This window comes from Arachis duranensis, chromosome 8 (assembly GCF_000817695.3).
Source record: "Arachis duranensis cultivar V14167 chromosome 8, aradu.V14167.gnm2.J7QH, whole genome shotgun sequence".
NCBI lineage: Eukaryota > Viridiplantae > Streptophyta > Magnoliopsida > Fabales > Fabaceae > Arachis > Arachis duranensis.
The window spans coordinates 8,434,624-8,446,831 of record NC_029779.3 but is presented as its reverse complement, the minus strand read 5'-3'; the positions used below and the strand labels follow the sequence as shown (position 1 = coordinate 8,446,831).

The 12,208-nt window shown below is 28.8% G+C and overlaps 2 protein-coding genes across 4 annotated transcripts; one reads left to right on the top strand and one right to left on the bottom strand.

Moving 5' to 3' along the window:
• The first annotated feature begins 4,634 nt into the window (after window positions 1–4,634).
• On the top strand, window positions 4,635–8,385 carry LOC107460631 (mitochondrial carrier protein MTM1). 3 transcript variants are annotated; one of them, XM_016079026.3, is made up of 11 exons: window positions 4,635–4,698; window positions 5,149–5,405; window positions 5,612–5,701; window positions 5,882–6,010; window positions 6,164–6,223; window positions 6,337–6,507; window positions 6,860–6,965; window positions 7,409–7,500; window positions 7,586–7,738; window positions 7,841–7,899; window positions 7,995–8,385. In XM_016079026.3, exons 2-11 carry the CDS (start codon window positions 5,160–5,162, stop codon window positions 8,116–8,118), a joined length of 1,230 nt encoding a protein of 409 aa, XP_015934512.1. In that variant the 5' UTR covers window positions 4,635–4,698; window positions 5,149–5,159; the 3' UTR covers window positions 8,119–8,385. The 3 variants fall into 3 exon arrangements, with proteins under 3 accessions (XP_015934512.1, XP_015934511.1, XP_015934510.1); XM_016079025.3 differs by lacking the exon at window positions 4,635–4,698 and adding an exon at window positions 4,700–4,794; XM_016079024.2 differs by lacking the exon at window positions 4,635–4,698 and having other exon boundaries at window positions 4,846–5,405.
• A 1,985-nt stretch (window positions 8,386–10,370) lies between these two features.
• On the bottom strand, window positions 10,371–11,069 carry LOC107460581 (arabinogalactan protein 16-like). The gene is made up of 2 exons (XM_016078948.3): window positions 10,834–11,069; window positions 10,371–10,567 (listed from the first exon to the last, which is right to left on the bottom strand). Exons 1-2 carry the CDS (start codon window positions 10,973–10,975, stop codon window positions 10,494–10,496), a joined length of 216 nt encoding a protein of 71 aa, XP_015934434.3. The 5' UTR covers window positions 10,976–11,069; the 3' UTR covers window positions 10,371–10,493.
• Window positions 11,070–12,208: the final 1,139 nt, after the last annotated feature.

Below are 12,208 nucleotides of genomic sequence, written 5' to 3'. Positions count from 1 at the left end.
TCTCTCTCTCTCTCTCTCTCTCTCTCTCTCTCTCTCTCTCTCTCTGCGCGCGCGCGCACGTCTTTTCCTCTCAGCTGCATGTGCTTTGCTTCACACATATGTCCTTCGCTGTGCAGCTTTTCCAATGTTTGCTTGCTTCTCCTACCTTTAATTTCTTCTGTTTGTGCCTTTGTTTCTGCCTTTATGAGTCTCTGATTCTCTACTTTTAGCATTATCGGGTTAGGCTATTGCAAATTTAGATTTTTATCAGCGTTATAATTTTTAATTTGCTAAGGTATATTTTTTGTCCTTGACATTTGTTAAAGATTTCAAAAAATATCTTTAAAAGTTTTATTTTGTTTCAATTTTATCTTTAAAATTTTTTATGTGCATTAAATATATCCCTAAGCTAAATTTTCAAAAAATTTAAGACCAATCCAGCAATAATACATGTTAATTACATCTAATTTGCTTATGTTAAAAGTTATTCTTTTGAAATTGTTGTTGAATTGGTTCTAATTTTTTTAAATTAGCTGTCAAAATTATATTTGATGCAAATAAAAAATTTTTAGGACAAAATTAAAACAAAATAAAATTTAAGAATATTATTAAAATTTTTATTAAATTCTAAGAACAAAAAATATATTTTATTTATCTTTTTAATTTATCCTAGTATTAAATGTTAATAGTTTCTTCAAATTATATGGTTCATCATTCATGGTTGTTACTTGTTAATATTAGTAATTGAATTATTTAATTTTGTTGATCTAGGGATAAAATGTTTGAGAATATTGGTTTCGCATAAGGTCATCTGTTGCTAATGTTACTTCTATTTTTATGTTGTATTTATTGCATAATTATGAATGTTCTTTCTATTTTTATGTTGTACTTATTGTATAATTATAAAGGATTATTTGATCTGTTATTTATTATAATTTGTCCTGCTATTTTAGTTTATTATATGTGCTTTGAGATTAAAGCTATTGATTTGATTGTTTTTTTTATGTTTTTTTTTAATCAAATTTCATTTAATAAAAATAATTTTTTAGGTTCATGCTAGACCTCAAACAATGACAAAATAGGAAATTTTCATAAGTAAAAAGTTATGAAACAACCTATAAAAAAGATAAGAGTAATGTTTAAGTTTCTTAGTATCAGCATTTTCATTATTTTATTCTTCAGACTGCCCAATAATATTAAAATTCTGAAGCATTCTTCTTTGTTATTGTTGATTTAATTGTTTACATTTGAGTAAACATATATTATGTATGATATATATTCTTTTATTTTAAAATATATAATAAATACGTAAACTGTACAAATTTATCTACTTAAATATGTAAATTTGACAAATATTATTTTAATATCAATCTCTTTTAATAATTAAATATTATTTTATTTATTTTGTTAATTAAAAATAATTTAAATATATAATTAATAAATAATAATCGTAATTTTATACCGATGTTAAGAACATTTAATATGTGAATAATTTTTTTTCTTCTAGCTAAGTATCAGGATCGATTATTTACCGGGATAAAAGTTCGAAATTTTGAGTAAATTATCTTGGCTATCAAAATAGTAGTTATAAGAAAAAAACAACGACAATAATAACAATAAAAATGTTATAAAAATAAGTTATTAAAATTATTAAAAATAATTTGTTAATATATTAAAAATTAAAATTTTCGACTATTATACTATTAAATACTATTAAAATAGATTCTTAACATGTTATATATAATTAAGAGTCCGTTTGAAAATTTTAAAAGTAATTTTTTTGAGTTTTTGACTTATGAAAAGTAGTAGTATAGATATTTGGTGCAATTTTCAAAACCAAACTGCGACCTTTTAAGAAGTTATTTAGGAGCTTATAGAGAAGTTAAAAAAATGAATTTTCTCGTAATACTATTACTTTCTACCACATTTACCACATTTTTATAAAATAAGTGGGTGAGCTGGGTTCGAATCCTGTCCTCAATTTAAAAAGATCAAGTCACAACCAGCAGGTTATTACAATTCTAATTAACATGTTTACAAATTATTATATATACCATGGGAAAAATTTAAATTAATACAAACATATTTCAAAACCAAGATAAATCAATATTCACTGTATCAAGTATGATATAAATCCAAACCTTACATCATGTTATTGTGTCACTTTTTTCACAAAATAAGGACATGAACATCAGATGTAAAAAACCGGACCAGACCGGCCGGTTCGATCGTTACCCCCGATGAACCGAATACTAACCGGTCCGGTTCTCTAAATGATATTTACAAACTCACGTACTTTTTCATATTCATAATGTAGAGATTTTTATTATCAATTTCTAACAAATACTTATAGTGTATAACATAAACAAATAATAAAATATTTACTTCCATGTTCCATATTGGTTTAAAATAACTTGATATTTTTCAAATGTTAGTAAACACATGTATTTTGACAAATTTTAATTTTAATTTTTTTTATTTTTTATTTTTTATTTACATAGGATTGGGTTAACTGGTTCAACCAATAATTTACCGGTTGAACCAATGATCCAGTAATTCAGTAGTTTGATCGGTTTGATTACCGATTTGATTCTGATAATTATAAAACTAAACACTTTTAAAATTAAAAATTTAAATATAAAATAATTAATATAGTCATTTATTATTTTAATTATTTTAAAAAAAAACTTAATTAAGTTATTTTTTTAAAGTGGGCCTAAATCCTAATAATGATGTTTTAAAATATTACTGGAGAGTTTTTGTGATAAGGGTGTGCATGAGTCGGGTGAAATCGGGTTTGATGTAATTCAAACCTGGCCCGAAATATATACCGGGACTATTTGTTAGATTCGAACCCGATCCTAGACCTGATGAAACCTATACACTTTCGGGCCACGATTATACCGGGTAAAAACCGGGTGAAAACCGGACTGTTAACATTATATTACCTTGATACCTTCTTGTAAGTTAGCATGTAAAAATATCCAAATTTTCAAGACTCCAACTATTATTTGACATAGTAAAATTCACTTAGAAAAATATAATAAGAACCAACTTTTCTCTAAAATTAAAGCATAAACATAATCAATACTAATATTACCTAATAACACCAAATATTTAAATCAATACAAATAATACAAGATTATGCATTAGTCTAAAGTCTTATGCATTTTAAATATAAAACATTAACTTATAGTCTTATATATAATGACTAATAATACAAAATATTAAGGTTTACAATACTTAAATGTCACATAATAATAGCCATCATCCATCACTAATAACACAAAAGATTAATTGTGTACGATGACCGGGCCACCGGACTGATTTCGGGTGACCCGAGATATGGACCCAACTCGAAATAATGACCGGGTCTATTTTTAAGACCCATACCCGGTCCTAAACCCGATGAAATCATACCAAATTAGTCTCAAAAGTGTTCGGGACCGGACTGGATCTTCGGATCGGACCGGGCCATGCACATCCCTAATGATAAATATTGGTTGACGCATGTGGCAATAACTGATGGGTCTAGGTGTGGTTGTGAAAGCGAACATGTGTTGCTTCCACTTATTTACACTTGGCGTATTTATAAACAACTCCCCATTCCTCAACACCACTTGTGGGAACAAAACAAAGGGGTTAGGGGTAGTCCCCACTGCCTAACAGAATCTGTTACTACCTGGCTGCTCATGTAAATGAAGAATTCTAATTTATCTTTTTGGTTATCTTTTTAATATATAAATAAAGTTTAAATAGATATATTATCTTTTAAAAATATCAAAATATAAAAATTTTAGAACTATTTTCATTTAAAAGTTAGAGAAATAATTAGAAGCATAAATTTGAATTTCTATTATTTTTCTAAAATAAATCCATATTATTTCAACATTTATATTTTATTATATTTCATGTTTAAAGTAATTCAAATCCTTCTCTTTTTTTTATAATATGTAAATTGTGTATACTGAGAATTTATGTTATTTTTCCAATCATAATATCCATTTTTTAATGTTTTCTGTTTTTTATTATTATTAAACAAACACAATAATTTGCTAATTTCTTACTCCTATAAAAATAAAATAGTATGCACGTTTGTATACTTTTTAAGCATGTTAAATTTGGACTTGGTTGGATGAGTTTTTTTAAAAAAAAAAATTTATTTATCAATTATATTTGGATATAACAATATAAAAGTAATTTTTTGTTTATTTATTACATAAAAAATATATTTTAAAAAAATGATATAATTTAAATTTTATTATTTTAAATTTTTATAAAATTCTAAAAGTAAAAAAAAAAACTCTTATTAACTGAACTGAAGAGTGAAGAGTTTAGTCCATATAAATGTACTTGTATACTATGAGGCATGAGCGCCGAACCGCTTGTTGTACACGCTAGAAAGCTCTAGAAGGAAATATATTATGGTTTACCCGCCTAGGTTAACTCAAAAAGTATCCAATTTTATCTTCTTTATTTTATCTAATTTATAAATGAGTTTTATTATCACATGTCTTGTTATGTTAAATTTATTATCAAAAAGTGTTTAAAAGATAGAGATTCTTAATTTTTTATAGATAAGATATGATATGATAGATCACAACATAAAAATAAAAAGGATTACTATTTAATGAAAAAAATTAACCGTAATTCGTAAAAAACAGTAGTAGTTCTACACTCAAGACTCAAGACAGAAGACTCGAGTTCCCTCGGCTGAAGGTAGCGCCGCTTTTTCGCTTTCTTCTTCTTTCACCTTCTGGTTCCGGATTCTACATTTTGCGTCATTCATAACGTATGTGCATTTTGATTTTTGAGGTACCTAAAAGAATTTTCACTAATTGTGGCCACGCACTTCTTCTTCTTCTCCTTCTTCTTCAACATCATCATTAGGGTTTTGGTTTTTGACTTTTTGTTAGCATCTTATTTTACTATGTGAAAAGAAAACGACGTTTCCCCACACTTGTCAACAAACGTGGCGCTAATTTTACATTAGCGTAGCTTACGCTTATTCTTTCTTTCTCGCCCTCGCCCCAACATACCCGGAGACCCTTCTCTATATTCCATTTTTTTATTTTTTTATTTTGTTTCGTTATTTTGTTAAATCGGGGGGTTGAATCGTTGAACTCGGTTCTGAATTTTTATTTGTTTTTTGTTCTAACATCTGAGAAGAGAGGAAAAAAATGGTGGATTCAGAACGAGTCCAAAATCCATGGATAGCTTCCTCTTCCGACCAAGTTGCTTCAATTTCACAAGCTGAATTGAACGCTCAAGCTCCGTTGTTGCTCGAATCTCCTTCTCTTCAGCCTCCGCCGTCGCCGCCGCAATCGTCTGACGCCAACAAATTGGGAATTGGCGAACGAGCTTTCTCTGCCGCAGGCGCCGCCTTCATCTCCGCCATTATTGTTAATCCCCTTGATGTTGCCAAGGTATAACAAAACCCTATTAATTGCTTTATTATGTATGGAGCTCGGAAGAATAGGAGGTGGTACTTATTGTTGATTATCAATGAATTTAGGAACATAGTAAAACCCTTTGCCCAAAGATTAGAACTTTTTTTAATGGCGTTTCGGTTATTTATTTATTTATGTTATGTATTGTTCTGATTGATTTTGTTGTTGCTGTTTAATATCAGACAAGGTTGCAAGCACAAGCCGCAGGGGTGGCTTATTCTCATCGCCTCAGTAATATGACCAGTCGTATGGCTTGTTTTGGCCCAAACATGGTATGTCTCGATTTCAAAGAATTTGTATATAGTACTTCTCATTCACAAAATAAACAAATGTTGTGATATGCTATGTTATGGATTATTTTGTAGTTGATTGTTTGCATGCTAGTGAGAGATTCCATGTTTATAGCTGCCTCTTTGAGTGATTAGTTTGACTGTTCTGGTGTTGTTTATCAGATGTTTGCTGATTTAAGATGTTCTCCTTCGTGTTCCCGTGCTGGAATCCATGGCACAATTTCGCTTTGCCCTCCTGAGTGTTTTCGGTACAAGGGAACATTTGATGTCTTGTATAAAGTTGTACAACAGGTTGGTGGTTTAATCTTATAGAATGTAGACATAGGATGTGGACACTAAGTTTACTTTGTTATATATCTGTGCTTGAAGCTTTCAGATGCTTGTTAGTTATTAGCTTTGTAAATAAGCAAAGATTGCATTAATCAATGGAAGGCTGGTATGCAGGAAGGATTTTCAAGGCTGTGGAGGGGTACAAATGCAGGCCTGGCACTTGCTATACCAACCGTAAGTTCACAATTCTATCAGCAATTTTCAGTGTTTTAAGTAGTCAACATTACATAATGAAGATAGAGAAATTGAATGACTTTTTAATTTTGTACTCAATGATTGAATCACAGGTGGGAATTTACCTTCCATGCTATGACTTGTTCCGCAACTGGTTGGAGGAATTCACAGCAAGAAGTGCTCCAATGACAACTCCATATGTACCTTTAGTGGCTGGTTCATTGTCACGCTCCCTTGCATGTGCAACTTGTTATCCTATTGAACTCGCCAGAACTCGTATGCAGGTATTTAAGATAAATTGATGCATATTATATAACCTCGCCTACTGAGTGCAAGCATAAGACTTTACATTTTGGTTCCTATTATTTATTAGTAAAGTATGGTGCTTGCTTAAATCACGTTTATGAGTTTTGCCTTTGTTTTTGTGAATCCGTAATTCCGTGTACAGTATACACATAATGTTCAATATGTTTTTCATGTATAAGTGCCAACATATATCCTCCTCCATTTTCAACTTGGGTTTTCTCCTCATGTTATGATTGTTGCTCATTGTTATATAACTTATGAGTGGTTGATTTTTGCTTATTTGTTTTTGGATACATTATCCTATCTTAACTGTGTTCACCTCTGTTATAGGCGTTTCAAGAGACTCAAGTTGGTAAAAAGCCTCCTGGAGTTTTTCAGACTCTTGTAGGTGTTGTTTCACATGTCAAGGGTTCAAATAGTCCTCCTCAGAACACCTGTAAGTATCTAATTTTGTGACATTCTTAACATATCTGCCATAATAATGAAAAAATTGTAGTAGACTTACTTCTATGTTGACTTTACATAGATAAGTAAGTTTGCCAAGGATTAAAAATTTGGCTAGTTTTTACATCTTCATATGGTTCATTAATTTTTTTGTTCCGAGTTGATGGTTAATGTACTTGAGATAACATTGAAGTCTTTGCCAATCAATTATTTAGATTTAGCTAGTTAATAAACTGTAGTTTTAGTTCTCTGGTATAAGCTAAAAGTGGGATTCTAGCTCCTTCCAATAGGAAAATCCCTCTAGAATGTGCTCATTTTTTGGATTAGCTGCCTGTACTCTTTTTCCGCCTTAATAATTTTCTGTAGCAGAATGTCTACATTCTTTTTTTTCTTGGAATAAGATATCAATCCTACCTTCTAACTGATTCCTTGCAGGGCAAGGTTATCGTGTTCTGTGGACTGGTATGGGAGCACAACTTGCCCGAGATGTACCCTTCTCTGCAATTTGTTGGTCAATTCTAGAACCTGTGAGTTCCACTCCGAATCATTTACGCGAGAAGCTCTTCTTCGCAGTATTCTATATTTCTTATTCCAAATTGGGTTGCTCTGCAGACTAGAAGAAAACTCCTTAGCCTGGTAGGGGGTGATGACGCCAATGCATTGGGTGTTCTTGGGGCAAATTTTTCAGCTGGTTTTGTTGCTGGAACTCTAGCAGCAGGAGCTACATGTCCGCTAGATGTAGCGAAAACTCGAAGGCAAATAGAGGTTTGTTTCGTTTCTTGCTTTCAGTTATTCAAACGTAATCGAAGAAAAGGGAACCCTATCTGGTCTTGTTCTAATTTCATATTTTCTCTCAAAAAAACGCAGAGGGATCCGGTGAGGCAACTGAGAATGACCACAAGACAAACATTGATGGAAGTTTGGAGGTATGACTAATATTTTGGAACACAGCCTTGATCAAATTTTGATTTTTCTGTTCTTGGGTGATTCCAACTGTGATTGGTGTTTGTTTCTTGAACAGAGATGGAGGCATGAAGGGACTGTTCACAGGTTTAGGTCCACGAATTGGAAGAGCTGGCCCCTCCGTTGGAATAGTGGTTTCATTCTATGAAGTTGTCAAGTTCGCTCTTCATGCACAACGCTAAGTCATCATAACAAAACAGATTCTCTGATCATCACGGAACTAACAACACAACACAGCACATGAAATAGCAAATTGTCAATTACATAAGGGTTAAATTAAATATAAGCCATGCATGCAGCAAGCAACTAACTTATAAGGTTCTTGAGCTTTTCTTGTAATTGTAATTTTGCTGCTTTGTCGAGCAGCACAAATTTTGTTGACAACAACTCTTCAATTGAAGAAGATTACGTCGGGAATAAAATTTGACCCGTTTTTTTTGCCAGTTTCCTGAAGTATATTTTGTCTTTGGGTGGAACTAGTGGAGGAAATGGATTTTATTTATTATTATTATTATTATTATTATTAAATGGACAGAAGAATGAACCATGCAAGTTGCAACGAAGTTGATGCGGCACCAAACAATTGAGAAATGGAGTCCATTATGTTAAGAGGCTAGTTGGAGCAATATTCTTGATATCTTTGCTAGGAAATGTATTTAAAAAGGTTTTAAAATTGTGATTTGGCTCCTTGAATTCGTTGATAAATATATTTCTAATAATAATAATAATAATAATAATAATAATAATTGATATGGCTAATTGACGCTTTATTTCATGTTTGAATATACTTAATCGATGAGATCTCACAGATAGTTATAAACAAAATAAAATAAATTTACATACATATTCTCTATCTATTTCCACTTCTGCATCTTCATTCTTAGGGGGTGTTAGCACATTTCGATCCAAAAAAATAGAGAGAAGTCAACGGATAGCCCAATTGAATTGCATAGTGAAATTCTTTCAATTATGCTACATAGATATCAAGAATTAGTTATTAATTAAAATATATAGTGATTAATTTGATAATTGAATTTTTTTATTTATGAAGCATATTTTAAATTCTTTTACTTTCCAATTTTTTTTGTTCCATCATATTCCCTCCGTAATTCTAATAATACAATGTTAGGGCCTATGGCTGTGTATTTTACTTTTTCTGGCATTAAGTCAAATAAAGAAGAGCATATACTTAATAATCTTGCTATTACAACCCGGTGTTAAGTAAAGATAAATAAATAAATAAATAAATAAAAAGCAAGAGGAACCGAGAGTAAAATGAGAAAAAAACAGAGTCTGAATGAAAGAGAATGATGAATCTCAAGAAAATTTGCAAAGCAAATATATTTATAGGGCATAAATATCGCAACTAACCAACTAATTGGTATACCTATCGATAACAAAATTACTAAGTATACACTAAAAATTAATTTAGCAAAATAATTTAACTAAATTTAAGGTTCTTCAAATCTAAATCGATACGAGTTAAACTGCTCATCCAACTCAATCTAAATAAAAAATTGATTAAGATTACACTAATTTAGATTTAATTAGATTATATTTTTGACAAATTGCATGAATTATATTGGATCAGATTTCAGGTCTATGTTTTAAAATCGGTTTAATTCAATTCAAATTACACAATGTGATATAATACTATCGTTTTAATATTATATTTAAAGTTTATCTATAATATGTTGAATTTGTTATATATTTTTATCTTATTCATATGTTATTATTATTATTTAGTGAATATTTTATAAATTAAAAAAAATATTTATTTATTTATTTTAATTATCCTATAATTTTATTTCTATTGTTATATTCTTGTTAGTTTTTCAATATACAATTGAAACTTATGTTATTATTAGTTTTTTAAGATTTAATTTTGAGACTTGATATATATTTAATTTTTTTAATTTATAAAATTACAAATATAATCCAATTTAGATTGCTAAAAATGATTGGATCAAAGAGAAAATTAAATCATCCGATTCAAATCACTTCACAAATAAAATTAATATTTAAATTAGATAAATTATTAACTCAAAATCAATCGCAGGCAGATAGCTAACTAAATCTACTTATGGTCAATCACTTGCCTAAAAGCATTAGTTAAATTTATTATTCCCCTTTTTCATACTACTTACGTAATGTGATTTAAATTTTGTCATGGAGATGATATAATCATCTGTCAAATGTCATATTCAACAAGTATAATCAAATGGTGTCATTTATTAATTCAAAATTAAAGAATATCTCTCATTTATATCTATATTATAATTCGTTCCTTCATATTTCATATAAGTTATTATGAATGAACAATAAATAAAACAAATAAACGAATATCAATAAAAAAGACAAGCCAAACAATTATAATATCATTATTGGAGCTAGAAAAATAATCTAGGTATCCATAAATTTTTTCCAATTGAAGCATATTTCTCTTGTCAAAAAAACCATTCTTCCTTCTTGTCAACAAAAATATTCCTCATAAGTGTTACAATAAATAATTCTTCTCTCTTATCAACACTAGCATTTTTGTTTCCTTAACGATCTCTTAATGAATAAGGTAGGTGAGCAACAAAGCCAACAACATTAGAAGATAACCAACCGCTTGATCAATTGTGGTACCTACATTTTGCAAACAAAAGATAATTAACAAAATGTATCCACCTGGAACAAATTAAATAATCATTTTGAACGTCAAAATCTTAGGACTTTAACAAAATAAATATTAAAAAATGTAAATAACAAATGACTCTTCAAAAATGTTTTGTTTGACAAATTAAATCAAACTTTTAGTTAATTTAGTTATATATTTATATACATTAAGTTAATATTATTTGTCAAATAAAACATTATTTGAATAACAATAAAAAGAGGAATAGAAAAATTACCATCGTTTGTGTTGGCGTTTGTGGTGGGAATTTTACCAACATCAATAGATAAAGTGGCAGTTTGTTCTGAAGCAACCGCCACTGATATAAGGGCTGCATAAATGAGGCCCAGGAAGAAGACCACCCTCATTGAAGAAGCCATTTTTCTCTTACAAATATTGTTTATTTTTTTTATTGTTCTCTCTCTCCCTTTGAGGAAAGAAAAGGAGAGAGAGACCACACAAAAGTTGTAAGAGAAAAATGTATTGAGGGTGGTGAGTTTCATGGGATACATGAAACTTCTTTTATAGTGACAATTGAGTGTGGATGTGAGGTGTATCCGCAAGTTTCGAAAATTCATGTTCAAATTAAGATTTTCTTTGCTATTTTTTTGGCTATTCTTTGGCCTTCAAATATGAGAGGCCATTGTTACACATTTGTGGTTAATGCTACAAGTACGTGTGTTTTATTAATATATTTAAAAACTTTTCTTTTACTAAAAGGTTAACACTTTGTATATTCACACTTTCATTATATTTATCTTGTTTATTAGCTTTTTTTTTTCCTTCTAATTATTGTCTCTTTTTTTCATAGATCTTTAACAAATTTTGTATAATAAATTCTATTATGGATACAACCTTGATTATGCTAGAGAAATAATAAGTCAAAGTTAATTTATTTAGTTTAATATTTAAAATTTTATGTATAAAATATCTGTACTCATATATGTCATTATTTATTATATTTAGTGTTTGTTTGGACACCATTATTTTGATAAAAAATATATTTTTTATTATTTTTTAACGTGTTTGACAAATTTTTAGTAATAAAAGTAAAAGTACTAGAAAAATAAAAAAAGTATTGATCTTTTTTGAGAAGCTATAATTTACATCTTTTTTTAAAAGATCTTTTTTCCTTAAAAAAAATATTTTTCATGTAATAAATAAACAAAAAAGTACTTTTATATTATTATACCAAAACATAATTGATAGATAAAAAGATATTTTTGCATGAGATATCCAAACATAAAATTATTTTTACTTTTACATAAGATCTTCTAAAAAAAGATAAATAAAAAAAGATATTTTCTTAGAAACTCACCAAACAAATCCTTAATATTATTCAATCATTCTAACCATACTTAAAATATATAAAATAAAGTAAGTGATAATTAAAGAATATAACTTAAGATGATTTAGATTGTTTTAAACTGATTTTTTTATTATTTTTCAAATATTTTTTTTCTAAAAGTGATTGCAAATTACATTTAAGATTACATATAGATAATAGATATTGAAGCAAACATTTATAACAAATTAACCTAAAGAAAAGAAATATATATTTGCTCTTGAAATTTAAAATTGCTATTGCTCTTAATTATGCTAAAGAAAAGAAA